This window comes from Nicotiana sylvestris, chromosome 12, assembly GCF_000393655.2.
Source record: "Nicotiana sylvestris chromosome 12, ASM39365v2, whole genome shotgun sequence".
Lineage (NCBI taxonomy): Eukaryota > Viridiplantae > Streptophyta > Magnoliopsida > Solanales > Solanaceae > Nicotiana > Nicotiana sylvestris.
In genome coordinates, this window is record NC_091068.1 from 134976331 (window position 1) to 134992917 (window position 16587).

The 16587-nt window shown below is 37.6% G+C and overlaps 1 protein-coding gene across 2 annotated transcripts; it reads right to left on the reverse strand.

The window, feature by feature from the left end:
* Positions 1-1114: 1114 nt before the first annotated feature.
* On the reverse strand, positions 1115-11502 carry LOC104229955 (serine/threonine-protein kinase ATG1c-like). 2 transcript variants are annotated; one of them, XR_011404271.1, is made up of 13 exons: positions 10970-11502; positions 9830-9950; positions 9648-9706; positions 8827-8891; positions 8324-8417; positions 8165-8245; positions 7931-8039; positions 7665-7737; positions 7232-7593; positions 6713-7103; positions 2136-2424; positions 1615-1685; positions 1115-1484 (listed from the first exon to the last, which is right to left on the reverse strand). XR_011404271.1 is itself a non-coding variant. In XM_009782689.2 (13 exons), the coding sequence occupies exons 1-13, from the start codon at positions 11216-11218 to the stop codon at positions 1245-1247; spliced, it is 2169 nt and encodes a 722-aa protein (XP_009780991.1). In that variant the 5' UTR covers positions 11219-11502; the 3' UTR covers positions 1115-1244. The 2 variants fall into 2 exon arrangements, 1 of the variants encoding a protein (XP_009780991.1); XM_009782689.2 differs by having other exon boundaries at positions 6748-7103.
* Between the last annotated feature and the right edge of the window lie 5085 nt (positions 11503-16587).

Consider the following 16587-nt stretch of genomic DNA (forward strand, 5'->3'; position numbering starts at 1 on the left):
TTTATGCTTCTTTGTGTTCGGGTACTTCTTGAGTGGGCGTTTTTCTTCACATTATCGCCTCCAAAACACTCCATGTTACTTCCTCTCATATAATATTCCCTGCTAAACAAAAGAACACTATTTAGAGCATTTTGTTGGCAATTTATCTAAAACAACAACAAAGTATGATCATATTAAGGTGTAAATATCAACTATATAGCCTACTATCACTTATAAAATTATTCCTTGACACCAAATTCAGTCTTAAAATGATTAAAATATGCATCATAAGCCCGGAAAAGATTTACAATCATATACAACTAATTTTTAAATCAAATATGTAAGAAAATGTGCCTTTCATGATCCCGAAATATCTTGCTACAAAAAAATCAGCGACGAAGTAAGATGAAAGGATACTCACTAAATACACGTTGTCTTTCGCACTCGCAAGGCCTACGCAGACTAAGCGATGTCGATATGTAAAGAAGTTAATAAATAAATAAATAAATCACTGATATCATATATAAAAAAATATAATTCAAATACACTACTACAAATTCGACCAATTTTTCCAAAATTTAAGGTTTAAAGGATGTTCGAATAATCCCATCTAGAATGGTTTTAAACTACATGTTGTCAATAAGACCAATTTTTCCAAATTTTAAGGCTTAAAGGTTGTTCGAATAATCCCATCTAGAATGGTTTTAAATTACTTCTTGTCAATAATTATGTGCCAGCTCCTGTGGTTTAATTTTGGAGTCCCCTTCCCATTTATTCCATATTTTCTTGTTCCAGACAGTATTTCTGGATTTAAGACTATGTTGCATTCCAATTAGTAGCTCATGATTTGTATAACCGGATTTTGGAAATTGATGTAGTATTTCCGCACTTGATGTGAGAGGACTGCAGCCTTGATAGAGAATAGTGAAAGCAGGTTTGATCTAAAGAGTTGTCAGAAAGAACCAAGAGCGAACAAAAATTACAGTAACTAGAAAGTAGAAACCAATGTGACTTAACTAAATTAAAGAAACACACACAAGACTTCTGCCAAATTCTCCAAGGAAATCAAATTTTTGAAATTGCCGAAGAAAATTTTTTTTAATTGCAGTAATAGCTTTCGGAACTCGAAACCAAGTAAAAGAACATTTCACTTTCCTTAAATTAGTGAAGAAATAACTGTACAGATAAAGAGCTATACAGAATAAGTTGTGATATGTTAATCGTCATTATATATTAACAGTTTTCTCTCACTCGGTCTATCGCCTTCACGGGGAACAGTGCCGATCCTCACACTTGAGGAGAGTCATGATTTGAGACCTCGAAACACTTTGCCTATTATTGAGAATATCAATGTAACTTCCAAGCCTATAGCGATCGGAGTCTGTCAGTGAGAATGGAGGGTTTAGAAGAAGTAATGGTGCTTCCACCTGAAGGAATGCTAACAAGCGCACTGCTTTTGAATAAAAAACCACTGCACTTTCAGTCCGACCCATGTACTCTTCAACCTGCCACATATTTCAATATCCAGTAAATCATTTGAGTTGAATCTAAGAGATTTAAGGATTTTTGTGTCCCCTAAATGTTGCTGGTGGAAATTTGTTCCACCAAAAACTACAAGATATAATAAATACTTACAGCCCCCTTTCTGCCGAGATCAAGCGCAGATTGAAATATCATCTCCATTGCATCTGGCACCTCTGTATTTCCTAGAAACAAGCAACAAACATACATAAATTTCTTCATCTTGTTAGCTACGGCCATAAAAGTAGCTCTGGGATGCTCTCAAGCTGTGATGTAAAACAATAGCTAATGATAACATTTGATGCATGTAAACATAATACAAGTAGCAGCTACAGAAAAGAGAGATAATTCTATATCTCCAGATCCTTCTCAGAAACAATCAAGATGGCTAGCATACTTGATAATACCAATGGCATTAAAGCTACGCCAGGCATATGACAACTAGAATCATCCTACTAGAAGAGCGAAAAAACAGAGAACAGAGGACAAGCCAAAAGCAGAGTAGCCTTTAATAATGTTCACCTATAAGCACAAAGAGGCCGGATAAAACAAGGGAGGCACACAGCACAAGTTTCAATACATGTTTTTTAATTTATAAAGACACAAGTTTCACTACTTAGTCACCAAATACATACCAGGCTCTATATGTTTGGCAAGTTCCTCTGCCTTCCCAATTTCATTCAGAAATGCTCTTTCAATATGAGAGTACACATTCTCTGGCCGCAAAATGTTACAAGTGTCCTCTTTAATGTTGAGACCAACTCGACTCTCCCTCAAAATCTCCCTCAATTTGGTAGTCTCTTGGTTTGGAATTCCTTCAATTGCCGATGCCACTTGCATATGACATACATCCAAGGCTTGTTTCCATATTGCAAGCATGACAAGCTCAATTGAAAATGCTTCCAGATGCCTCTCTGCGGCAATCTATAAACAGAACAGAGAAGTATTAGTGAGAATATATCAGTAATGATCCAGTAGTAGCTTAAACAGCAGAATTGTCTGCCAAGTCAAAAGGAATCACGAAGAGGCAGTACTTCTGCAATATAGTATCTAGTGAACATTGACAAGTTGAATGTGTACATTTCCGCAAACAAAAAATTCTAAAGAGTAGGCAGATACAGATACAGATACAAGGGAAAAGGTTCGGGTTTGCCCCTCTACAATGTATATTGTTTACATTCATCCCCGTTACACTTTTCGTCCAGATCAACCCCTACCGTTAACAAACTTGTTCGAATTGCCCCTAGCCCCAACAGTCCTCCACCGTGGCAGCCGACCTCTCTAATATTTTGTCCATGTCAACATCCTAGTCAGCAGGTCCCACCAAATAAAAACTCCCTAGATCCATAACAACCATCTAAAATTCTCCATTGTTTAACTACCCGATTTTAACTCTGAAGGAAACCACCAAGGAAGAATGTGAATAAGCTAATGAAACTTGACAGTTTTAAGGACGAGCAACTATGAAGCTTAAACCAAAACGAAAATCTCTTGGGAACTGAGAGACAACGGGTCAATATCATGTTTATCAACACAAAGCACAAAATAGTAAAGAGAAGGGAAAGAGATGGACCTCAGTAAGCAAATTCATTGTAATTAAATTTTGGTTGAGTGTACAAGCAAATGAAATGCCGATGACAAAAGCTCGACCGGAACAGAAATGAAACAACAACAAAACGAACAAACTCTATGGTTTAGTGTAGTAATAGAGAGTGTGCGTGTGTGTTTGTCGGATGAGACAGTGGCGCTTTATGATGGTGTTTCCGAAGTGGGTTTACATGGAGTTCAGGTGGTTGTTTAGGACTTTAGGGTAGTTTTCATGGGGGTTTTGCGGTGTTTGGATGGTGCTTAACGACTTGTTTAAGGGGGTAAGCTACGGTTCGACGGAATGGTAATATTTCTCGGGGCTAAATGAGTGGGTTATGTGGTGGTTAACAGATGAAAGGAAAGTTCTAAAAAAGGTGAAATCGAAGAGGACAGGGATGGTGCTTATGGATCTAGGGAGTTTTAATTTGGTAGGACCTGCTGACTAGGAAGCAGATACGGACAAAATATCAGAGGAGTCAGCTGCTACAGTGGAGGACCGTTAGGGCTAGGGGCAATTCCGATAAGTCTGTTAACAGTAGGGGTTGATCTGGACGAAAAGTGTAACGGGGGACGAATGTAAACAATATACCATAGTAAAGGGACAAATTCGGACCTTTTCCCCAGATACAAATACAAAGAGACACCAGCATCCAAACATTTCGCACCACCTGATATTAACAAGGTTGGTGCATGTTCAAGATATATCAACCAGATTGCTATAGTTGTAAAGGACCGAGGAGTTTAGACTCAGAGCTAAAGTTTTGATCAGAAGACTTGATTTACTGAATGAATCCAGAGCAGAAATCACAGCTCATTCTTTTCATTTTCGTCTTTTTTCTTTTACACTCTCAGAAATGAGAAAAGGCAAGTTTTAAAGAATCGGGTGGCAAATATGGAGCAGCAGATTGGAGCAGTATACAAGAGGGGCGGAGCCAGCATTGTGGCTCCGGGTTCAGCTAACCCGGTAGCTTTGGTTCAATTCCTGTATTTGTCTTGAAAAATTCATTAATTAGTTATAAATTAATAATTTAGAACCCAGTAACTTAAAAGGCTTAGAATGCTGAACCCATAAGCTTGAAATTCTAGCTCCACCTCTGTACAAGAGGAAGATATCCTACAAAGTGAGACAAACTTCATAGAACATTTGTGAGCCCAGTAATGTTATGAGGGGGTAAAGGTTGTGCCTCATAGAAATACGAATGTTAACATGGATTTGCAATCACACAAAATTAAACATATTAGTCACATCAAGCAGAGGATCAAGTAGCACATAAAGAATAAATAAGAGGTCATCTAAGATGATTTTGGTCATATTCTAGATGGACCTTCATATGTACTGTTCAGTAGGTGCCACTATGATGATTGAACGTGACAAAAAGGGACTATATAAACTTAAAATCAGAGGGAAGTCCTCTCAGAAAACCTATGATCTCGCGAATCAATACGGACTTAAAGAACAAAACCAATAGGAGACATCAACTAGATATGATTAGGCTAAGATCTTATCATTGCACTTGCATTTGGTCCGACATTATCAGTCACTTGTATATCTTGGTAAAAGTGCAAGATATAAAGAACACCTCGTTTTGGAGAAATCCTGCCTTAAAAGACGAACTATCTAGTGTTGAAATAAAATAGGAATGAATGGAGCGAAACAGAACAAAGGATTCGTTAGCCGACACAATTAATTTGGGATTGAGGGCAGTTCGGTGTTGATCACACAAGTGTAATGTTTGGCTAAGTCGAACGTGCAAAACTAGATATCTCCAATATAAGTAGAAATTTATTTTTGGGAAAATGCATAAAGTACCCATTAAACTTGTCCGGAAAAATTATTTACACACCTAAATTTTATGGGCAACCTTTTACCTCACTATTCACATCTAAACTAAATTTAATACTTCCTTCAAAATACTGAACCAGTCTTGTGGTGGGTTGTGCAAACACGCGCCATACATGTATCAAATGCTACACTATTTCATTTTTTTCTTTTGCTTCTTCTTTCCTTTTCTACTCTTTTTTTCATTTCATCTTCCTCACCTTCATTCCTCATTATTTTTGCCGCCACTACCTTGAAAGTCATTCACAGTCATAACCTCCCTTAAACCCATCAACTCTATCTCTATTCTTCTCTTTTCATTGTAGATAAATTTATTTGTGGCTTTGACATTACACGAAATTAAGGAGAAAAAGAGTCGGAAAGCTTGGGATAGAGAGAAATGTTTGGTTGGCCGGAAAGCTTGGTGTCGTCGGTACCGTATTTTTTGACAAGGGGGTTTGTGCTCCTAATTCCCTTCGTCTGGGTTTCCGTAGGAGAATTTTGTCACTTTAATCCTCCTAGTTTTGTATTGGAAGAGTGAACAAAACCTGAGATAAAGCCATTGGTTAAGGACCTATAAATTTTCTCCGGCCGAAGAATTTTCCGGTGACACCTTTTCTTCTTTTCAACACTACTTCTGGTTCTAAAGAAGTATTTTTCAGCAAATAGATGAAAAATCGAATGGAGAAAAACTCAATTGAAGAAGGACGGAGATCAGAATAAGGTCACCGGAAATGGATATTTTAGCCAAGCTAGAGCCATTGGTTCACTGCTTCTATTAAAATGAAGAAAGATAAAAAAAACGAAAAAGAAAAGAAAAATGAATAAGAAAAGAGAAAAAAAATAGTAATAAGTTTAATTAGTTATAATATCCAATAGGAAAGTGACACGAGGACAATTAAATTAGTTTTAAGCTGTTTTGTTTTTTTTTGCCTTCACACGCACCTACAAAATGAACTACACGTTTTACGCCAGGTCATCACTCAAGAGGTATTAAATTCACGTAAGTTTAGAATAAGGGGGTAAAAGGTCGCCCGTAAAGTTTAGGTGTGTAAATGATTTTTCCGGACAAGTTTAATGGGTACTTTATGCATTTTCTCTTTATTTTTCCTAGAAAGATAAATAAATGAACCTCGGATCATAAGTTACAAAACCAAATAGAACATTTATACCATGTAAATGACCTGGTCCACCACAGAAAAAGCTTTGCTTTGCTTTATGAAATTTTTTAAAAGGTTTTTTCAGAAATTAAAAAGTTGACTTTATGTATGTAAAGCATACTTCAGAAACAACTCAAGTTTGTACTGTACACCTTCTATTCACATTTGTCACAACAGAGACTGTTACAACTCAGACAAAGAAAATAATTTCGAACTTATGACAGTGAACACAATCCACAGCAACAAATACGTTCAACCAAATTTCCAGGAATAAACAGAAAAAGGTGAAGCGAAGGTCTATCTGCACCAAGATGAAGATGTTCATACTTCTGCTTTTTATTATTGATAAATGATTAGGAAACACACATTTTCATCATGCCTAGGTAACTTTGAAGTATACTTTTTGAAGTACACAGAGATGAACAAGTTGATAAAGTTAGATGAGTCCACTTGAGCAAACTTGTTAGACTCCTATGGTCCTACCTTGGATGCCACAAAATCAATGCTAAACAAAAGTGGCAAGGCTGCTACAGAACTGTATTACGCTCTAAACGAAGCTTAGGAGAAAAAAAATTGCGGATTCATAATGAAGTAGACAGAACTGTAGAACCACGTAACTAGCTTAATAAGATAGAGAACCACCCACATTTTTAAAGGGAAGACGCCATCGACGTGAGTTACCTTCTCATTTACTAAATCTGTGATAGCAGAAGCAAATTGTTGCAGTGATCCAATTCTGGCCATGCCATCAGTCGGCTGCTCCAGAGGGTCTATAATATCTGCGGATCCTTGTGAAGCTCCTGGAACAAAAGAGGAACTTTCCAACCTTCCTACAGGACCTATTCTATTAGTTGCAGGACCAACAGTAAGCACCGGCTCACTTACTCTAGTTTCTATGTTCCCAGAGGCTTGCAGAGAAAAACTTGATCTGAATTGCATATTGCTAAGCCTAGATGCAGCTGCTGAAGAAGATGAGTCCATGAGGGACCTAGATACAAGGACATATTCCTTCTCAATCAGCTCGAATGAATCCGACACTGTTGAATCAGGCGAATATCAAATCAGGAAATTCAATTCTGATCAAACTAATTATAGATAAGCAAAAGGCAATTTAACTAAATATGTAGGCAAAAATAAAATTGGGAACATTATTGCAAAAGAGCACCTTTTGAACATAGTCTATGGTCCATTAAACTAGATTCCTTCAGGTTCCCTTCTGAAGGTCCGTGTTCGCTAGGGCTAAAACCAGTAGTATCTGATTTGTGTGTGATGTTACTACAATCCAGAGGAGGATCAGTTTTGCTTGGTGCACTAGAAAATTCTTTCCTGTCAGCTCTTGCATCCTGAGAAAATCCACACGAAGATCTCTGTGGTATTCCAGCAAAAGAAGGACCACCACGATGACTGCTGGAATCATCATCTAGAATAAAAGGTAAACCATCTTCTTGAAAAGTTTCCTCAGTGCTCCTTCCAGGATTGGATTTTTCCAGAGAAAAACCATCTATTACCCTTTGAGGTTGCTGATTCCTGTGTACCATGTCCAACGCATAAAGTCCGAGTATATGGAGCCAAGAACTCTAATTCATCAACTAGCTTACCGAGACAGCTCATCTGGCTGCTTCTGTGCAAGAAATGGGTGGTTAAAGAACTCTTCAAATGTCAAGCGCTCCACTGTGTTTTCAGATATGCAGAAAAAGAAAATTTTGAACTTCGCATTAGAAAATGGCAGGTAATGGTTACTCTGGCTTTAAATCTTATGGCCTTCTCAATGTCAAAGCATGTAGAGAACTACGACATATGTACTCAAGTTACCGTACATGAGGGAGTTTAAACTGTTGAAATCTAGACAACATAAATGAAGTACCTGGATAACGGCGCAATAATTTTTGACACAAATCTATGCAATGAGGACTTAAATGCTTGGCATCTAGAGGAAACTGCAATTTAGTGGACTTCACTATGTTTTGGAGCAACTACAGGAAGAATGGAGAGAAATTTTTTAGAACAAGGCTACAAGGCATTTGAATTTCACCGATCAAACTGAAAATGAAAGAAACAATAAGGTAAGTTACTATGCACAGCTGAAAAGGTATTAAACCTGTATTTGATTGTTTCCAGTAAACGGGGTTTTGCCAGTTACAAGCTGAAACAGAATGGCACCAACACTCCAGAGATCTGCCTGTGTTCGGGGCCAAAAGTTAACAGGAACTTAAAAGAGAATAGCCTATGGACTGGTTTCGTAGAAAGAGAATACCACCTTCGCATCATACTTCTGAAGCTGCATTATTTCAGGAGCCATGTACAATGGCGACCCACATAGAGTTTCTGCAAGCACCCAAGGCTGCAAAGACCTGATAAGAAGGAATGGTACTTTTTAGTCGTTTGGAGTTTTGAGTGAATTACTTAGGAGAACCTTTAACCCTAAGGGGTCGTTTGGCTGGAAAAAAGTTATCCCAGGATTAATTATCCTGGGATTAGTTATTCCACCATTTCATGGGGATAAAAAAGCACTACAATCCCGGGATTAATTATACCTCAATTTTCTCCCAACCAAACATGGGATAACCTCTTCTTAAATTTAGTCCCGGGATTAATCTATTTCTTATCCCTCATACCAAACGTACCCTAAGGCTGCAAATCTAAAACAGAAGGGAAGAATGAAAGAAAATCTGGCAAATGTGTTTTCTGAAAAGAGATGAAATGTAAAGGAAGGGTGGGCATTAGGAGAATGACGTATCAAACAATGTACTATAACTTCACCTTGCAAACCCAAAATCAGCAATCTTCAGGGTGGAGTTGTCATCAGCTGCGGACAACAGAAGATTCTGTTTGATCAAGGCAAAGGACACCAGTCAATGAGTTGACAATTCTACCTAAAAAACCATTCAATTTCTGAAAAAGTTTCCAAAATAGCTCCTATCTCCCAAAGAAAGAATTACTACCAAAGAGACACTATTCATTCATAGAAAACCACATATTTGGTTCCGTTCCCTCAACTAAGATACCAAATTGCGGATGAAAATACTAATATCTCTGTCTACAGACAGTCATCTCATTGAATGAGCTTCCTTTTCCATTGGTATTTCGTTTTGACTAATGAGTTAATAATGAGAAACCTACATTGGAGAAATGTGATTTGCTATTCAAGAATAAAGCAACTGAATGCCTCAATCACCTGTAAGTCATGCCAAGTACTTCCTAAAGTTAATTTTTTTTTTTCTCCAAAGCCTTAGCTACTAGAGCTGGTTATAAATATAACATGTGGCTTAAAAAGAACATGGGTGGTTCTACTTGAACTCAAATCATTAGTAAATGACTAACGAGTAGTCCCTTTGAAACTGTTGTTTTCTAATATTTATACATAGAGAAAAGCTACAGTGATAGACATTACATGCTCATGACTTCAAAGAATCAAAGTGAACTTCTGGAAAGGAACACAGATTTCAGCAGCTAAATGCTCCTCCTTAAACCCAAAAAAAAAAAAGAAAAAAAAAAATCATATGTTTAAATTTGTAACATAGGTTGTCAAGGCAACCACCAAAGCAAACTAAATTTAGTGCAACACTGGAAGTAAAGCATACCTGAGGCTTTAGGTCCCTATGGATTAGATTGTTTTCGCGAAGGATTTTTAGACCTGATGCTGTGACATGGATATGAATATGAACATGAATATTACCACGTGGAATTCATCTAGAAAAGAATGATTCAGTCTAAAAGTGAGAAGAGGAAAATAGGCAAAAGAAAATAGAAGCTTTACACAAACCTAGCTGCTGCATGAAATGTTTTGCAGTTGCTTCTGCGATCCTCCCTTGGCGTCGTTGTATGTACATTGAAAGATCACCTCCTCTGCAGTACTCCAAAACAAAATATATTTTTCCCGGCTCCTATAAACCATGCACATGAGGGTTCATTTAAGAAAAAGCAAAAGCACAGAAATGAAGGTCGAGAACACATTCTGTTAATCTTCTAAGCAGATTATAAATCAGTCACGCCACGCAACTCCAAATAGAAAAGATACAATGCCAATGTGTAAATCTAGGATGGATTTACTAATCAGGTCTCAGATACTAGTATCAAAATCCATCCATAGCTAGGAATATATTATCATGTAGAGTTACAACAACAACAATTACAACAACTACGACTCAGTCCCAAACAAGTTTGGGTTGACTATATGATTCCTCACTTCTCCATTGAAGCTCAACTCATGTCATCATTAGTTGAGCTTCCATTGAACTTAAGAGAACAAAGCTACTCTTTACACTGGGAGCTAAATCTCCCTAAAACCAAGTTAGACACTTATCATAATTAAACAATATGTTGTTTGTTTAACTTATTATTTCTTCCTAAGATTTTCAAATCAGATTTCTTAACCCAAAAAAATATATATAAAAAAATTAAGCGCTGGATTTGTCGCTTGAAGATACAACAGCATAAAACATGATCCCAGAACTCCATTCAACGAAACAAGCAGTCAGATAAACCTTCACTGTTTCCTTCTTATTTGCATAATCCTTGGTATGTAGATTTATCCAAAAAGTGCAATGATACTCAGCGGGAATAGTCGAGGTGTGCACAAGTTGATCCAAATACAATTGTTAAAATAAATCAATAAATAGATCTCTATCATTTTCAATTCTTCTCTAGTACTCAAAACAAAACAGCACACAAGCACCTAGATGTAAATTCACATGACAACCTACATATAATAGTATTTTGCAAAGCAGAAAATTACACTTCCTTGTCTCTTAAGTTGGTGGGTGATGGGTGCAAAATTTCGGAGCCACTATAGTTTGTAACATCTACGAACTTGAATAAAAATATACTAACATATTACTCTAAAATTGTGCAACTAAATATGAAGTTAAAACGCTGAAATTGAATTAGAGTTGAGTAGTGGGACCTCAATCATGTCATGCAAACGAATAATATTAGGATGATTAATCTTCTGCAAAATGATAATTTCCGACTTGAGGCTCTCCCGGAGTTTCGGGTCGAGCCTAGCAGTAGCAATCTCCTTGATTGCAACGTCTGTACCATCGACACGGTGGCACCCGTGCCACACCGTTGAAAACGAACCCGTCCCGATTTGCTTCACAATCACATAATCCCCAATCATAAACCTCCCACCTCTGTTCATCGATTGAGCCATCCCCGCAAAAATTATGCCAATTGCAGAATAATTCAAAATTTTCCTCTTGTTTTTTAAAAAAAAAAATTCTGATACGGGAGGCGTACAGAGATGGAGATGATACTAGGCAGAGGGGATTTAGAATTTTAGATTATCAGTAAGAACTCTGTTGATGGTGACTGAACATCAAAATAATATTACTACTGTATTGAGTAGAGAGATAACAAACAATGGCCTTCGCCTTCTTTTATCAGTGTCTGTATTGGATTTGGAAGTTTGATGATAGTGTGCCGTGTCACTGTACTTGGTGAACATATTGACTTTGCTTCAACTGGATTCTTTATTTATGTACTCCTCTTGTTTTAATTTATGTGTCGCTATTTTAATCAAATTTTTTAATTTTAATAATAAATTTGTAGGTTAAAGAAAAATTAATTAACTCATGCTCATACAATTAATTCATTTATACCTATTCTAAATTCTCTATTGTAAGAATTGGTGATAATTTGTTTTGTCGGTTTCATGAACGATTTTTGATCGAGTAAAATCATATATCATATATTATATCATCATATATGATATCATATACTAGATTATAAGTGTGAAGACCAAAGTATAAGATTAAATTAGCAAAGTATTCATCAAAAGTTGAAAGACCATTTTGCCCTTTACTTTACTACACTCTCTCTCAATAAATAGTGTGAATGAAAAGACAATAACTACGGACTACCCAAAAAATAAATTTGCATTTTAATTATAATAATAAGGTAAATCAAAAGACAATTATTGCTTGGACGTTCCTTCATTTCTGCAGCCACTTGAATTATTTTGGAAAAATGCATAAATACCTCCTAAACCTATACCTGGATTTCCAACTATATATTTTTTCTTTGCGTGAATCTATTACCCCTAAACTTATAGGAGTACAATTTATCTAAACCTTCGGAATATTTTTCTTTTCAGATTTCAACAATTATGCACATTAATATACGCCTCCTCTCATTTTTATTTTCTTTAAAAGCATGAGCTGAACTAGATTTAAGAGTTACCTATTCTATCTCTGAAACAAAATATTTATCTACACCTATCAAATTAAGGTAAACTTTCTTCTTTACATGTTATTTTTCATTTGAGTTTTGTTAATTTCTAAACTCTTTCTTTTGCTCTTCTTTACCAATTCTTTAAACACGATAGTAATTGGATAGTGTAGGCATATAAATTTTATTAAAATTAAATCCATAAAATAATTTGGATTATATTTTAAATTCAAGATAATATTGGCACAAATAAATATTATGAGCTAATATAATTGGATTAATTATATAAATCAAGTATATATGGATTAAATAAATAGGTCTTAATCCATTGGGCTAGCCCATTTAATTGGGCTAAAGTGATGAGCCCACTTCATTAAGCCCAAGATAACATCTTTCTAGAGGCCCAGTTTGGTGCCACGTGTCAAATGATGTGGCGTGCCAAGTCAAACAGAAGAGCCAATAGGATCATGCCACGTGTCAAAATGACAAGGCATGCCAAGTCACACTAAAAAGCCAATAAAATCGTGCCACGTGTGCAAGTGACATGTTCTGGCTAATCAAATGCGGCCATGTCACACTTCAATTTGATTGGTCGGAAAGAGTTTGTTCTTATCACAACTCTTCCCTCCCACAATTATAAATAGGGGTCTTCATAACCTAGAAAAGACACTAGAAGTTATAACAAGAAGCAAGAGAGAGCTCGGGGATCAAGCGTCGCAAATTTCTCTACAAGTTTCAGACTTCAAGCAACCAAGTTCAAGTTCAAGAACAAAGAACAAATCAAGTATTCAAGCTCAAGAACGAAGAACAATTCAAGTATTCAAGATCAAGAACGAAGTCAAATCGAATACAAGGCGTTCAAGATCAAGGTTACTTGTTCGTGATACAATTCGTGGCAACAATCAAAGTGTTCGCGACGGTTAAATCAAATTCAAATTCAAGATCAAGCTCAAAGGCCCTTAAATTTATACTAGAAAAGTAGAATCAGAGGAATCATAGAGATTGTACACTCAAATATTCAAAATAAAATACTACGATTGTTGCGATATTTTTCGGTCTTGATTTTATTTTCTCGACGCAATTTATTGTCTACAAATTCTGGCACGCCCAGTGGGACAATCTCTACCTCTCATCTCAACTTTTCAATCACCAAAGTCCAAGAACATTGAAATGGCTTCAAAGAAAATCAACTCCAGTTCAACTTCCACCAAGGCTGCTAACTCCAGGTTCTATGCTGATATGGAAAGCATCCTCGATGTTACCTTTGGAGGCTTCAGACAAGTTACGAGGAGCAAAGCAAGTTCTTTAGGACAACAAGCACCCCAAGTGTTGTCCGCATCAACCCCTGTTTTCGTATTTTCATCCTCAAAAGGAGCAAGATCTTCCACAAACGCATCTGAAGGAGGAAGCGATGTTGCTGAAAAGATCAAGAAAACTCTTGCTCTGCTTGACCTCTCCGGATCCAAGCACTCTGCTGTGAAGGAGGATGATGATGTTTTAAGTGATGGATCCTCTCCATTTACACCACATAGCGTGAGCCGATCAAGGATCAATCTGTGTGAAAATCCATGCTACTCTCCGTCGTCCACGATAATCATACAAGCCATGGTGACAAATACTTCATCCGTTGAAGAGCAGTTGGCAAACTTGATGGAAGCAATCGTTGGCTTGACCAAATGCATGAAAAATCAAGAGGCTAGAATCGATAAGCTAACAAATAGGGTAGGAATCTTGATGGAAGAAGAATCCAACCATGCACCTGGTAAGCTCCTAAAAGCTCTAGAGAGTAACTCTCCCCCAAGACAAGTAGCATCCACTAAGGCTATCCCTGTCTCATCTGAAGGGATGATTCCAATCGATCAACTGAAGGAGTACATTGAAGGAACCATTAAGAACAAATATGAGGTTGCTGCCAAATCCTCCCTTACGTATGCAAAGCCGTACACTGCAAGGGTCGATATGTTGAAGATGTCTACTGGCTATCAACCTCCAAAGTTTTAACAATTTGATGGTAAAGGTAACCCAAAGCAACATGTGGCGCACTTCGTGGAGATGTGCAACAATGTTGTGACTTATGGAGATTACCTCATCAAGAAGTTTGCCCGCTCGCTAAAAGGAAATGCATTTGACTGGTACACAGACCTCGAGGCTGGATCTATTGATAGCTGGGATCAACTAGAGCAAGAGTTCCTCAATCGGTTTTATAGTACGAGACACACTGTGAGTATGATAGAACTTACAAATACTCGTCAACGAAAGGGGGAACCAGTTATCAACTTTATCAATCGTTGGAGGAATGCAAGCCTCAACTGCAAAGACAGGCTTAGTAAAACTTCAGGCATAGAGATGTGCATCCAAGGCATGCATTGGGGATTGCGCTACATCTTGCAAGGTATCAAGCCTGGCATATTTGAAGAACTTGTAACTCGTGCCCATGACATGGAATTGAACATGGCCTCCATTGGAAATGAAAGGCTGCCCATCTATGAACCTCGCAAAGGGAATGACAAGCAAGAAGTCGAGAAGTGGGGCAAGTTCGTACAAAAGTCTGAAAGCAAAGAAGCTATGAATGTCAATACGTCATCTGTGAAGTTCACGACGAAGGTGAGAAAGAAGTAGAGTATGAAATCCACTTCTTTTCAAGATAAGCCAAGTGGAAAGTTGACTCTAAAAGAAATGTAAGAGAAGGAGTACCCATTTCTGGATTTTGATGTGCCAGCCATTTTCAAAGAACTCCTCGAGTTAAATCTTATTGAGCTTCCGGAGATGAAGCGACCAAATGAAGCTAGGAAAACAAATGACCCAAATTACTGCAAATATCACCGACTTGTAAGCCACCCTCTGGAGAAGTGTTTTGTCTTTAAGGACAAAGCCATGGACTTGGCTCGCAAAAAGAAGATCGTGCTTGAAGATGAGAAAGCAAGCGCAAACCAAGTCTCTATCACTTTTGGCTCATTCAGTCCGGATGAATTATGTGGTTTTAAAAAAATTAAAGATGAATAATTACTGGAGAGCGACAAAGCCGAAGTCAATCAACCTGATGATGATGAAGGTTGGACATTGGTGACTTGTCGTAGGCACCACAAAAGGAGCCTACGAAAAGAATCAATAGAACAACCAACAAGGAAAATGATGGTGAAAAGACCAAGGAGATGTAATCCAGTTAAATATTTGAAGAAAGCAAAAGTAGAGGTGCACCATCCTCAAAAGTCACGACATCCAGTGACCTTGGAGGAGTTCTTACCAAGTTAGTTTCGCACGAAGATTTCCCATGAGGTTATTGAGGCCTCTTGTTGCAATGCTGATAAAGGGGAAGAAGAGAGTGATGTCCTACCGTTGGCACCATCTTTGGAAAAGCTCATCGAGTACACTCGTCAAGAAGTTAATACTTGTGAGGAAAAAGTCACGTTCACAAATGACGATCTTTTGCTAGGTGACACTCTTCATAACCGCCCATTGTACCTAATTGGCTATATGCGTGATGAAAAGGTAAATCGAATTTTAGTTGATGGAGGATCCTTAGTGAACATTTTACTAATTTGCACTGTGAAAGAACTTGGTATCCCTATGAACGAACTCTCAGAAAGTCGTGTGATGATCCAAGGATTCAACCAAGGGGGTCAAAGAGTCATAGGCGCGATCAGGTTGGAAATCACCATTGAAGATATTCAATCAAGTGCATGGCTACATGTGATCGATGCAAAGACTTCATACAATGTCTTGCTTGGAAGGCCTTGGATACATGAGAACAAAGTGGTTCCATCTACCTACCATCAATGTCTTTCTTGTGGCCCAAAATCGTTTGCAGAATGTGGCACTCCCTACAAAGCGAACAGATGAAGGTTTTGATCCTAACGCTTACACTCTATTTGCAAAAACTGGATACAATCCTAATGAGCCATCAAAGTTAGGGAAGCTACCATCAGAAGCTGCAACGAGACAACCACGTGACGATTTAGGATACAAGTAACCTTCACCAGTGCGCATCTCAATAAGAAGGGTGAGTAGCAATTATATCACTGTAGAAGACGAATATGCCGCTTCTAATAGGACTTCCGTCTTTGACTGACTTGGAAAATCAACTGCGAGAACTTCTGTATTTGAGAGATTGGGTCCATTAAAGAAGGGGAACAAGTTCCAGAGAAATTTTCAAAGCATAAGAACACCCGCTCCACCCAAAATTCAAAAGATCTCTAATGATTTCCAAAGTTTGGTTCCTTCAAGAATGAGGCGACAAAAAAAACTTGTGGTTTCAAGGTAAAGCCATATACTGTGGTCTACACTAAGGAACATGACGAAGATGAAGAAAGTGTGGGTTCTTCGTATCATGTCACTGTACAAGGCGAGAATGGT